This window comes from Platalea leucorodia (assembly GCF_965183815.1).
Source record: "Platalea leucorodia genome assembly, chromosome: 7".
Classification (NCBI taxonomy): Eukaryota; Metazoa; Chordata; class Aves; order Pelecaniformes; family Threskiornithidae; genus Platalea; species Platalea leucorodia.
In genome coordinates this window covers 73214221-73226414 of record NC_138829.1, presented here as the reverse complement: position 1 = coordinate 73226414, position 12194 = coordinate 73214221, and the positions used below count along the sequence as shown (strand labels likewise).

At 50.0% G+C, this 12194-nt stretch overlaps 1 protein-coding gene across 2 annotated transcripts in view; it reads right to left on the bottom strand.

The window, feature by feature from the left end:
- Positions 1 to 12194, bottom strand: part of IGHMBP2 (immunoglobulin mu DNA binding protein 2) — a 44585-nt gene that overhangs the window by 12457 nt on the left and 19934 nt on the right. For both annotated transcript variants that reach the window (XM_082318598.1, XM_082318599.1), the window contains exons 8-9: positions 11361 to 11535; positions 847 to 1029 (exon numbers count right to left, since the gene is read on the bottom strand). In XM_082318598.1, coding sequence (XP_082174724.1) covers positions 847 to 1029; positions 11361 to 11535 — 358 coding nt within the window. The remainder of the gene's footprint in view (positions 1 to 846; positions 1030 to 11360; positions 11536 to 12194) is intronic.

Sequence of the window (12194 nt, the reverse complement as noted above, 5' to 3'; positions counted from 1 at the left end):
GAAATGGAGAGATTCTAGGGGAATATCAGTTTTTCCGATGCCTAAATATTTGCATTTAAAAAAAGTATTGCTAAAAATACAAAAGCACCATGCAGACAAGCACTGTGATATTTCTTGCTTCTGCGAGTCCAACAGAGAGGATGAATGTTTTCCCATCCGCCTCCCAGAACCGCACTGACTGCAATTTTAAAAAGCAGCAATTATTGACAGTCACAGCGCGTGTTGGCAAACAACTGCCTGTCCCAGGGTGCAATGGAAATGAAATGCTAGTCCCTTCCTTTAAATTAGCAAAGAAAAGGGAAACCACGGCAGACAAGGAATGGATCCGACGCCATCGGACCTGCCTCAGGTGCTGTCCTAGCAGGAAAACTATCCAAGCTGGAAAGGGAATCTTGCTTTCTGATCTTTCTGATGCCGATGTTGGGACCGAAGATGGGGCGCACGCTGGCCCTCATAATCACCTGGACATGCGGAAACACAAGACAAGACTGGTGTCTGGTCCTGCCCTCAGCGGGACCTTGAGATAGAGGGACACTGCTTGGGGTATGCCCACTGCAGCTCAGGCCTTCATGTATTCTCACCAGGTGCAAGGGGATTTTATTTTCTTGCTTATCGTACCAAAGGAGGACACAGAAGATGATAACTCCGCATGACTTCTTGTTACATAGAAAAAAGGACGCCCCCTCCCTGACTAATGTTTCCTCAATGAAATAAAGGATGAAACAGAAATGCTGTCGCAGGGCCAGGAGGAATGGGAAACCCATCACAGGGAAGGGACAAACCCTGCATGCGCTGGGACGAAAGGGACGTCTCTGCTGATGGACCAGCGAAGAGCGAGTCACTTACTTGAGCAAATGCTGGGCTACTGATGGGTGAGCGGTGAGGCGGCCGCTGTACATCTCCCAGGAAGCCCACTGCATGATGGCCTGGTGCATTCGGTACTGCACCGTCAGCATCTTCACAATCTTCTCCCCGTACCTCTCGATGAGACGCTCCATCAAGCTGAGCGAAAGGCCCTTGGCAGCAGCCCTGCATGGGAAAAGCAAGTCAGAAGTGGAGTCTAGCTGTCTGATCTGCAGTGATGAGCTAAGGTACAGATGTAACCCTCTTTGGACTAGAGAATCAAGCAGCATCTCACTACAGATGCAGCCCCAGCAGTGCTGCAGCTGGAACCGAACGCAGCGTTGCTCAGTGCTAACGGGGTTAAGTCGCAATGCCATCGCAGCACCCGCAGTGCCACTCGGGACCCTGCTCAGCACCCTCCTGCGGCTCCGCTGGGATGGCACTATCTCCCGGGCCTTCCTGCTCTGTTTCACTTGGGTACCAACAGTGGAAAGCGAGCAGGAGAAGGCTGCTGGGTCCCAAGCGTTACCTTTCAGCATAGGCTCCCCAAGAGGGCGAAGACCCTCAGGGAGAGCCTTCTGCCTTGCATGGAGATCCCATCAGCTTGAACACGCCAGGGCGGAGAGATGCCTGCTTCCCTTTCCCGTAGGGAAATACCTAGGGGTGTTGCCACCGTAACGCAAGCGGTATCGGCTATCCCTGCCTGCAGCAGTCGCGCCTCACACCCAGATCTGCTCAGTGTGGTTGGAACAAGATGAGCAAGGATGCCCAAGATCTCTGCTTGGGGAAACAGCTCCAGAACAAAAACCTCTCGACCTGTAAACTCATGCCATCAACGTCCTTAGTCACACTGCTCGTAACGAGCTCTGGATACCGCCTCTGTCAGTGTAACATTACACTCGCGTTACTGCAAGCTCAGCAACGGCATCGGAATCATCTAATGAATTGGGATCAGAGCTCGACCCCAAATCTTGAAACGCTTGGTGTCAACACAGCCAGACCTTGCGAATGTTTTATCGAGACACTTGCGGCTCAAGCATTCTCATTACTCCTTGGCCGCTCACCCCAGACTAACGCGCTAATGCATTTCAGCGCTTATGGCTTTATTACCCATTAAGAAAACCAACACTCCATCACTCCTGGCAAAGGCCCCGTACTTATATCTGTGACACAAATTAATAAAGCTCCTAATGAAATAAGCCTTTCAGGAGCCTAATTGCTTTCTCTTCACCATACAGAAAGGGTTTGTTAGCAGCATCGCCTAATGGTACTGTCTGAGGAAGAAGGACAAGAATTGCTGTACTTTGATTTTGCATTTTGAGCAATTCAGAGCATAAAGACTTTTTTCATGCTGCACATCCAGCGCCTTGTACAAGACTGCGGTTCATGGTGAGGGGTTCTGCTTGCTACCAGAACACAATGAACGAGAACAAAGAGGACTAAATGATGATAGAGAACAGCATTTCCGTCAAGGCTAAGGGGCACAGCACGCATCCAATTACTGCCGTGGGAAGCATTACGTTACTACATGGCACCACAGCGAGCGTCTCGTTTGCTGTGCTGGCCAGCCCTGTCACGTTAACAACAGGGCACTTGGTAAATATAACAAGAGACTGCAAATTCATTAAAACTGCAGAAGGGAAAACTGAGGGTAGATCTTTCCGAGAAGTTGAGTCTCATTAGCCCTCCTTCTTGCTAAATCACAGAATGCAGCATACAGGGAAAAAAAGGGGTCATAAACTGTGCGTGGATGCAACTGCAGGGCTTCGGAGACAGCGCTGCTTTTTCAAAGGCTGTTGAAATGTTAACAAGTATTGAACGTCACACACCGGCTCAGCAGCCAGGAGGAGGGTCGGCAGGCTTGCAATAAGGAGATTGTGCTTTACACAACAGAGCTTTCCAGCTGTGCTGCGCACTTTGCTGCTGACCATGAACCGCGCTGAAGTTGACCGTGACGCCTTTACAGCTGCCCAGCCCCAGTGCTGCTACTGGTGTGTACTCACGGGGATCCTTACGCCCCCAGCTGAGAGCAGGGGAGCGAAGGAAGGCGGGGGTGAACAGCAGTCCGCCAGCGGTGGGCTGGGTTTTCGGGAGGGGATGAGGTGGGGCGAGGGGAAAGAGCAGGACGTGGGGCTGGGGAGCTCGTTCCAGTGACAGTGACCGCTATCACCAAGATAAAAGTGCTTCTGGTTCCTCCCGCCAGCCGTCTCCTCCGGACAGGCTAACGAGACAGCAGGTGACATGCTGAGTTGCCCAGAGGTGACCTGGCTCTCAGGGCCAAGAGGGCACAGGAGGCTTTAAGCCCTGACCAGCCTCACCTGGGACCCACGGGCCCCATTTAAGCTCAGCACCGGCCCTTCAGTCCCTGCCTGAGTCACGTCCCAGCTCTGCCTCCTGGATGGAGAGATCCATGGACCTTGGATCTGGGTTGCAGGTCACTTTGATCCTGTCCTTAGCTGTATCTTCTAGATGGATCCTGGACCCGTGTCGTGGCTTTGTTTCTAGCCCGCCTCCTGATGGGACCCCAGACCTGGTTCGGAGCTTGCTGGAGCTGTTGCTGAACGCCGCTACCAGCCCCGGCTCCGCTCAGACCCCGCGGGACCGTGCCCTGTTGATGACGACGCTGTTCCTGGTCTTTGCTGCTGTGTAAGCCACGTCAGGCGACTCAAGTGAGAAGCGAGGGGTACCAAAACAAGGTGCTCTCGAAGTGCTAAGGGGATGCAGCGAGCTTACCAGCCTTACCAACCAAAGGTACCTCCGTTTGCTTTTGGCCTTTACTCCCCTCCCTCAGCTCACAAATTCTCGCAAATCTAAGAGTGAGCCTGAAGCCGATTTTCATGCAGAACTGGCAGGAAAACCCTGGTGGTTTTCAACAACAAATATTCCGAAGTGTTTCTTGTAATGATATACAGCAAAGCGTGGGGGAGGCATTAAACCTCACAGCAAGCCTTAGAAATACTGCTCTTCTATACGCTAACAGCACAGTTTCCACCGCAGGGATCTACATAAGGTTATATGTTGAATTAATAATGAGGATATTAAACTGCTTGTGAATATTTCACCTGTTAATAAATTTCCTATTATTTTACCGCTCAGTTAATTCCTGCAATGGTTGATTTCTATGCCAACAAAATCAGAAGAGCACTGAGCAAAAGCATTTTAAGTATCAATTGCTTTAGAGAAATTAAATTGGGATAGGAGGTTGGACAGACAGAATCACACACCCGATGCTCAGGAGTATCTACTTTAAAGTACCTAAAGTAATGCTAGGAAAGCCAAAATTACTGAAACAAGCCCACAGCAGCCAGTATTTGCGGCTAACCTGGTTTCACCTCCCTTCACACGCAGGAAAAGGCCGTACTTTGCTCCAATGCACCTTCCCGGGGAGGGAGTGGGGGTACCAGGATAGATCCTGGCGAGGGAGGATGAGGCCCTGCCGCTCTTCACAGGTAGGGCTTCCTCCTCCAGCTCTGGGAAGAAATGCTACACGTTAACGGGGACAGCGGTAGCCAAGCGGAACCAAATATTTCAAAGGCTTTTTTGCCCACCGCGGTGTGAAATAGCCTTTACGGGCCGGGTGCGAGGAGTCAGCCTGCCGTGTAGATGTCATGAACGATCGTTACCAGGGGGACCAAAGGGAAGTGTTTCCCACAGAGGGATGGAGCTGTGCCCTCAGTCACGTTATCTCTTCTTATTCATCCTCTGGATAGCTGGTCTCCTCCCCAAGAGAGACGCTGGTGCGACTCTGATCTCTGCTGTACGCCACCGAATTCAGACAGCAAGTCTGGAGAAGGATGCCACTGTGTCTTCCCACCTCAAGAGCTCTGCGTTGTGCTCTTGGATGTCAAACCAGACTGAGGCTGTTGTGGACGTGCAAAGTATTAGCTATCCTTTGCTTTGTGCCCTGGCCTTTTCTATCCTGGGGTAGGTTTAAGAGGCCTCACAAATAGGTGTAGTAGTAGCAAGTGAGGCCATGCAGAACTCCCCCTTTCTCTGGATATTGTGGATTTTTTTTAACCCTTGCAAATACGATGGAGGACGGTAGCTTGTTCCTCCAGCTGTGGAGGTTACCAAAGGAAACCAAGGCCTGGCACTTGCTCTTCAGTGACAAAGCGAAAGCAAATCCATTTGGACCTGACATGCGAATCAGCAAACTACGGAGCACGGAGGACCAGCACGTGGATTTGGAATGGCGGAGACATCCGGACTGACTGCTAACAAACAAGATGGCAACATATTCCTGTGCTTCTCTAAGAAACTAGTTGAGAGAAAGAGGTCTGATAAGTATCTGCAGGTATCTGGAGAGTGTAAAAACAAATTAACAAATCAAAGCCCTGATGTGAAGACAAATTAATTAGGATGTCAGAAAAGGATGGAATGAGGACTGAAATGAAAACAAGGAAAAGCAATGTTCCTGTCGGATGGCAGAAAGGGTCCTGGCGTTGAGATGCCCCCTGGGACCAGGCCAAAACCCAGCAGGAGGCTGGAAGCTGATGTCCGTGAGCTTTGGAGCGGGCTGCCAAGAGGGGAACAGCAGGGGACTGGCATTTGCCATCGCTGGGAGGCCTTTCAGAAGGAACACAGCCAGCACGGACGAGATGCAGGTGAATGAACTGTAACAGGTATGTGCGGGGACGCCCTCTGCACCCTGAGATAACTCCAGGTGTGTCAAAAAGCAAGAAAGAGGAGCACCCTTCAGAGCCTCCACCAGAACCGCCTTAGCCTCAAGTGGAAAAAAACCTGATGATAATAACTGATAAGCACTGAATCGATGGAGGAAAAAGCAGGTAACAAGGAGGTGGTTACAGCAGAGAGGGCCCGGCTCCCTGACGGAGCACAAGCTGCGTGGAAGCCTCGCTGTCTGACGGCACTTGCAGTATGGCTCCTACAAAGCATTCCTGTTTAACACAGGCTTCCTGCTTAAGCGGGACTGACTTCACATACTGTAGTAACAGACGATCCTTCTGTCAGCCCAGATTCATCCCGGCTAACTTTAGACCCTTCACTGAGGCCCCGAAAATAGGAATCCACCCACTTCAGGTCTGCTGTCATCAATGGAGGAGAAGGGGAAGGTAGGCGGGAGGGTCTGAGTCCTCTGCATGAATCATCCCTGGAAACAGCTTATCATTTTCCATTAACCGAAGAGGAGACGGCAGGTGATTCGGTGCCTTAATTAGATCTCTGGAAACACCTAACAAGATGGAGGTAGAAGGAATCTGCCTTTGTGTTGCATCTCACAGCCTGCAGGGACTGCGAAAAGCGCAAAGCGGTGCTCTCCAGCGTCTGCTTTATTTGCATCGCGCAGGGCGAGGGGGCTGGCAAGAGGAGAGCTGCGCCATGTGCCTCGTTCAGTCCAGCAAATGCTTTTACTGGGGCAGCAATTAAAAACAAGGCCAGAGCTCAGATCTGCAAGGAAAAGAGCTAATAATTTTTAAAGGCGTTTATCTGAAAAGTAATTGGATTTCTCAAAATAAGTTGTTCTAATTGATCAAAATTTGTTAGCTTTTGCATTTAATTAGGAGGCTATTGAGCCAAACTGTCAGCCGCTCCAGCTGGACCTCACCGCACGTCTTCTCCATCACAGGCTGGCTGGGGGTTTCACTAGACAACAACAGAGCTTGACAGAAAGAAACTCTTTTCTTTCGGCATGAGGCAGTTTTGCTTCCTACCAGGATAACATGTGTCATCCCAGGTATTTTCGACAGGACAAATACTCTGCATGGTGCTTTTAAAGCCTCTGCAGACCCAGATGGTCTGTCCAAGAGCCCTCTGCTCCGCAGAGCCAGCAGCGTTGAGGGACGTGCTGGTCATCTGGAAAGAGGAGGGGGAAACTTTGCTGTTCCCAAGCAGAGGCTGGGATTAGAGGGGAAGGGCCCAGAGCAGCGCCTGCCTGATGAACACCCACTCCAATTTCTGCCCGTCCAGTTCACACCTACCAGTGTACCCATCTGCGATCGATACCTGCGGGGCTGCTACCAAGGGCTCCCTCTGAGATGAAAGGTAAGGCCATACATAGCTCAAAAAGCTTTATTTTCCATTTGTTTTCCTGCATTCTTAGTCTTCCAACTGTCAGCCACCTGAGCAACGGGCAAAGCTTGAAAATACCCAATTTTGAATAATTTTACTTAACAAGATGTCAGCCTTTAGAAGTGAGGGGAAAGACAGGACAGATGGACTTGCAGACAAACCCCAGGCTGGCGTTCAAGACATCTTGCTCAGTCCTAGAAGCCACCACAGGTTTCCTGTAAGACGTGGGATGAAGTGGGGAGAGTAATCCTTCTTCCCTCTTCACGCTGTTTATTCAGATCATAACAGGGACCACCTCTCACCGTACACACCATGCCTAACACAGCAGGCCATCAGCTGGAGTCTCCCGGGCTAAACTGACATACTCCAATAATAAACACAGCAAGCCGGGTTCTCTCTGGTTCCCTTCTCTTGTAGCCACTGCTCTGGCCGAGTTCGCACGATGGCTTTCCCCCGAGTGCAGGAACAAACTCGGGTCTCGGCTTTGTTACCTGTTTTTACAGAGTTGAAGATCTCCCAGACTTTCGCACTTTGACGGGTTTGCTTCACGTTAGCTAACAGGTTTCAAGAGTTACTTGGGGAACTGGGAGAAGATGGGCTGGCACAGGCAGCAGCATGGCAGCAGCTTTGCCTTTTGGGCTACAACAGAGAGACTTGCCTGGAGAGCGGCAGCGTTTGAGAGCACAGCCCGTAATTCTTCCCAGTAAGCTGAAGTCAGCTTGGCTTTTTGCCCTTTATCTTCCAGAGGGCAGCTGTCTGCGAGGCTGAGCTCTGGTGACTGGTGTCTTGTCTGACCAGCACCTGGGTCGTGGACCTGCTGATGCCTTGAGCAATAATTTTGTTTAATGTAGCGAGTTTTTCGGATCATAATTTACTGGTAAGCCAGGCTGAGATATAAATCTGTTAACACTATTGATTCAGGCACACATTCTCTCTGCTCTATTTTCTTTTAAATCTGTTGAACTTCAGGACGGGCAGAGTGACACAGTGTTTAAACATCCCTAAGGTTTCTCGTCCAAAAGCGATTACCCCCCAAGAGACGGGAGCGGACCTGACAACTGACTTCCCTGCACAGTTGGTCACCCTGCCAAGGCTGAAGAGCCAGAAGGTCTGAGTTCTACCCACACTCTCTTAATTTTACAAAGACGAGTTCTTCGTGCAGCTGAGGTTTTAAAGACATGGAAAGAAAACATGCAAAATGCACAACAAAACTGTTGAGCTCATTTTAAAGAAATCGATGGGAGCAGCAAGGACAAAAAGCTTGGTCCAAGTCATACCCATAGGATCTAAGGAGCAAACCAGTGTTTCTCATGGAGAAAGAGGACCTTACAGTCACCTGTGACCACAGGAGAGATGCAGACTAGTGGCAGCTTTCCACCACAAAGTCAAATGAACTCAAAACTGAGGGAGAGAAAAGCACAACTCCTCAAGCAGGACCAGGAGGAGATCCAGGAGACCTGCAGCAGATGGGTCCTACCGGTAAGGAGCTTTTTGCTGTTGCCTCCATGATGCAGCACCAGCCAAGGCTCCTGGCATCAGCCAGGTATGATGGTTTTGGAGCTCTTCTGAAGAAAATCTGCTTCATTTCAAAGAGGGGCCAAAACTGACATGAGCTGAGCGTTAGACCCATTCACCCACTGTTGGCACAAGCAGAGAGAGGAGCGAAAATCTCAAACCAGTGCCACTGCTCAGAATGGCAGTCGAGATGAATCCTGCTGGCCGAGGACAGCACGAAGACTGGGGCATTATGCAGCTGTCTTACAATTTCTCCGGTGGAGAAGATGAGCCTTACACATCACTTAAAGAAAAGAATGATAAACCTTAAATTAGAAGGACCAAACCGTGAATTTCTTCTTGCTAGTAACCAGATACTTACTCCAAAAAGTACCTTGCACGTCAGGCCAGGAGTTGTTCTCTACTGGGAACAGTGTTATTATCTGACTCCAGATTAAACCAATTCCCTACTAATGAAAGCAAGGAGGCTCTAGCCCCCAACTAGCCCGTGACTGCTTCCTCCTGCCCTAGGCTAATAACATCTGTCGGCTCAGCACGGATTACAGCCTCTCTCCAGCTCCCCAGCCTTGGCTAGCCATTCAGCTTCCGCATGGAGGTAAAATTATTTATTCCCAGTTTATAGATGGGGAAAACCACAGTAAAGAAACAGCGAGACAAGAAGGGCAGGGGGTTCTGGACAGGCTTTGTGCAATTCAGCAGCCTAGATACCTCCGCCAGACAGCGGAGGAGTGTGCTTATCACCTGCCAAGATCTGCAAAACAACAGGCATTTCTGCATCCGCTGATGGTAAAATGAGGAGGTGATACAGCGCCTTAACGTTATTTGCACCACCTCTTAGCCACCTGCTGTGAGCCGCTGCCGCCCTGGGATTTCATTTCCCTTGTTCAAAATTCAAGTGCGATTATAGATATGTATCTTGCTCATTGCTTTGTGGAAGCAGGAGAGAAAGTTTATGAAGTCAGCCCTATTTCTCTGCTTCTGCACAGCAACGGTTCAGTAATTGCAGATCTAGAGCTAGATGAACATGCACACATTTATATTTTAAACAACCCGAAGGCTCCCCAGGACTATTAGGAGCACCCCCCTCGAAGCACAGGCAATTTACACTAGCCACAGATCTTTTCCACAAACTAATTGTTCTTAATATGCACGTTGTAGGTATTGCGAGGTTTTAGAACCACTGTGGTGTGTATGATAATGCAGCATCTCGGTGGGCCAACTCCCACATAAATACGGTAAATAAATGTGCAACCACAGAAGCAGAATTTAATAAAGGGAAGAGAAGACTTGGATTAAACTGAGTAGGAGCCTGAATTCACTCTACAGAGCCTGCAGTCAGCAAAGAGGAGGTAAACCAGGCCACGCGTCTTGCCAGGTGCAAGGAAACCTCATGTAGAAAAACAGATTATCTTTCTTAAAAACAAACACTTTAGAGTTTGTATATAAATACTGGCCAGTGAAAACAGGATTTAAAAACAAACACTTTAGAGTTTGTATATAAATATTGGTCAGTGAAAACAGGATTTGTGTCTCTGTTTTGTTCACCTTCTGTTTGCTTACCACTTTACTAGTTCGAATGGCTGACGTGATTGTTTTAAACTGTTTTTTGAACAACTTTTCTAACCACTCTGAAAATTACTTTGAATAACAGAGAGAAAACGAAGAATTCAAACACAGTGCTGCTAGGCAAGCAGAATTGAAAAAATATCTCTGCCGACGACATGTCTCTCAGGAAAAACATCTATCAAAATATACACAATTTTGAGTAATCCAATAGTAGCACCTGGCGTAAGTACTCCTTCTCACTAAAGAGAAAAAGCAAAGCAAGCATGGCAAGCTCGAGGCACTGAGCCCTTTGGAGCCGGGGCACGTTTCAGGTGGCTGAGGGGAGGATGCAGACAAGCACACCGAGCGCAAGCGGCAGTCCCGCAGCAGCACCAGCCAGGACAGGACCCCCTGATTGCACGCCGTTCATCTGGCGCAGAGGCCACGGCAGCGAGTGGAAGGACCCCACGCCGCTACAAAGGCTTTCTGAGCAGAGCTGCTTCCATGATGCTGCAGAGCTACCTCTGACGTTCCCAGTGCAACAGATCTCCCCGAAACGCGGTTTGCCATGAGTTTCTGCTTGTTCTTCCTGCCTCGTTGCACTCACCCTCCCTGTCTGCCCTGCTTTTTCTGCAGAGGACCCTCTCTGTCGTGGGCACACAACTCCTGAGTGAATGTGGACAAGGACAAAAGGCAATCTTGGAGAAGATTGGGACTCTAGCTGCCGCACTGGGCCCCTGATGCAGCTTAAAGAACAGCTACACAATGAGCACGGCAGTGTTTCACAGGCAGACAGCTCCCTGTCGCCGCGTGAGCAGGTATTCCCACTGCGAACGGCCAGGATTTGGTACAGAATCACCTTCTGTTCCTGAGGTTTGCTTTAGCAGCTCTACCACGGTAACCCACCTAAGGTTGTTCCTATAAAACTCAATCCTGCAGGCCGCGTCTCTGCTCCCGCACGGATGAGAGCCTCACAGGCAAGGTGCACACACCTTTGAGAATTCCCAGCATCTCCAGAGCAGGGCCGAAGGCTGCCCGTCAGATTGCTCTCCCTGTCTGCAAACTCAAAACCCTTGCAAGCCCTGGAGCAGTTGCCCCGCAGGCACTCTTCAGCACAAAAGGCAACTCTCCAGCGCCACGCTGACTACACACGCTTTGCTATTATGGGGCTCGCTCAGCAGCAGGTAAAACAACCAACTGACACGTCTTCGTGCGATAAGAAAGCCTGCTCAGATGGAGCCGCATTAAACTTTAAGCAGTGGCTATCAGTAAAACAGGTCTGACGTAATTCTGGCAGCGTGACCAAACCCAGCTCACGGGGGATACCAATAAATAACCCACATTAATGAAATCTCTTGACACTCGAGGCATTCGGAAGCGTTTGGCTGCACAGATCAGAGGAGGACCCGGGACCGCGAACCGCTCCTTACTTGTGAGAGATGATGGTGGGGGGAAGCTGCTTGTGATCCCCGGCCAGGATGCACTTGGGAGCCTTCAGCAGAGGTATCCAGCAGCTGGCTTCCAGGGCCTGAGCACACTCATCTATCACCACGAGATCAAAGTGGTTTTCAGGAAGCAGCTTCAGCGGGCCGTCAGAGGAAGCACCTAAATAAAGGAGAAGGTGCACAGCTTAGCAGGGAAGCACGGAAGAGCCAGCAACCTGTTTTTAAAACAAACCACACACGCTTTAATTGTGATTGAGGGAGGCAGGTAAAATAATGTTTCTTCGCAGAGATTTAGAAATTCAGCTCTGTAGTCCATGCCAAATACGTATACATTTATATGTATACGTCAGAATTGTTTTTGCCAATTTCTGTTTGTCCTTTTTTGCCCTGGCATCTGGGCCCAAAAGCTTCCAAGTATCTTTGAAAACAACAGTGAAACCCAGCTGACAAACAGAACGATATGCTCGAATATTCACCCAGAGCAGGAGCAGAGCAAAAGCACTAATGAACACCCACTTTCCTTCTGCCCTCAAATGCAAACAAAACTTCTCACCACCCAAAACTGAAAGGAGGACGGACTGGAGAGTCGCCTTGCCCGGTAGAGCGGGGGACACCCCGCCAGGGAAAGAGCAGCTGAGACCCTGACCGCCCTGCCCCGCTGACGCCGGCTGTGCTCCTCCGTCCTTCCCCCCGGCACCGGGAGAAGGGAAAGCACAGGAGACCGTACTCAGCCAGCCACGGCAAGGGCTGTTTTCTTACATCAGACGTCCATTTGTAGCGTCAAACGAAGAACCCTTACGCACGTCCTAGTGTAATCCA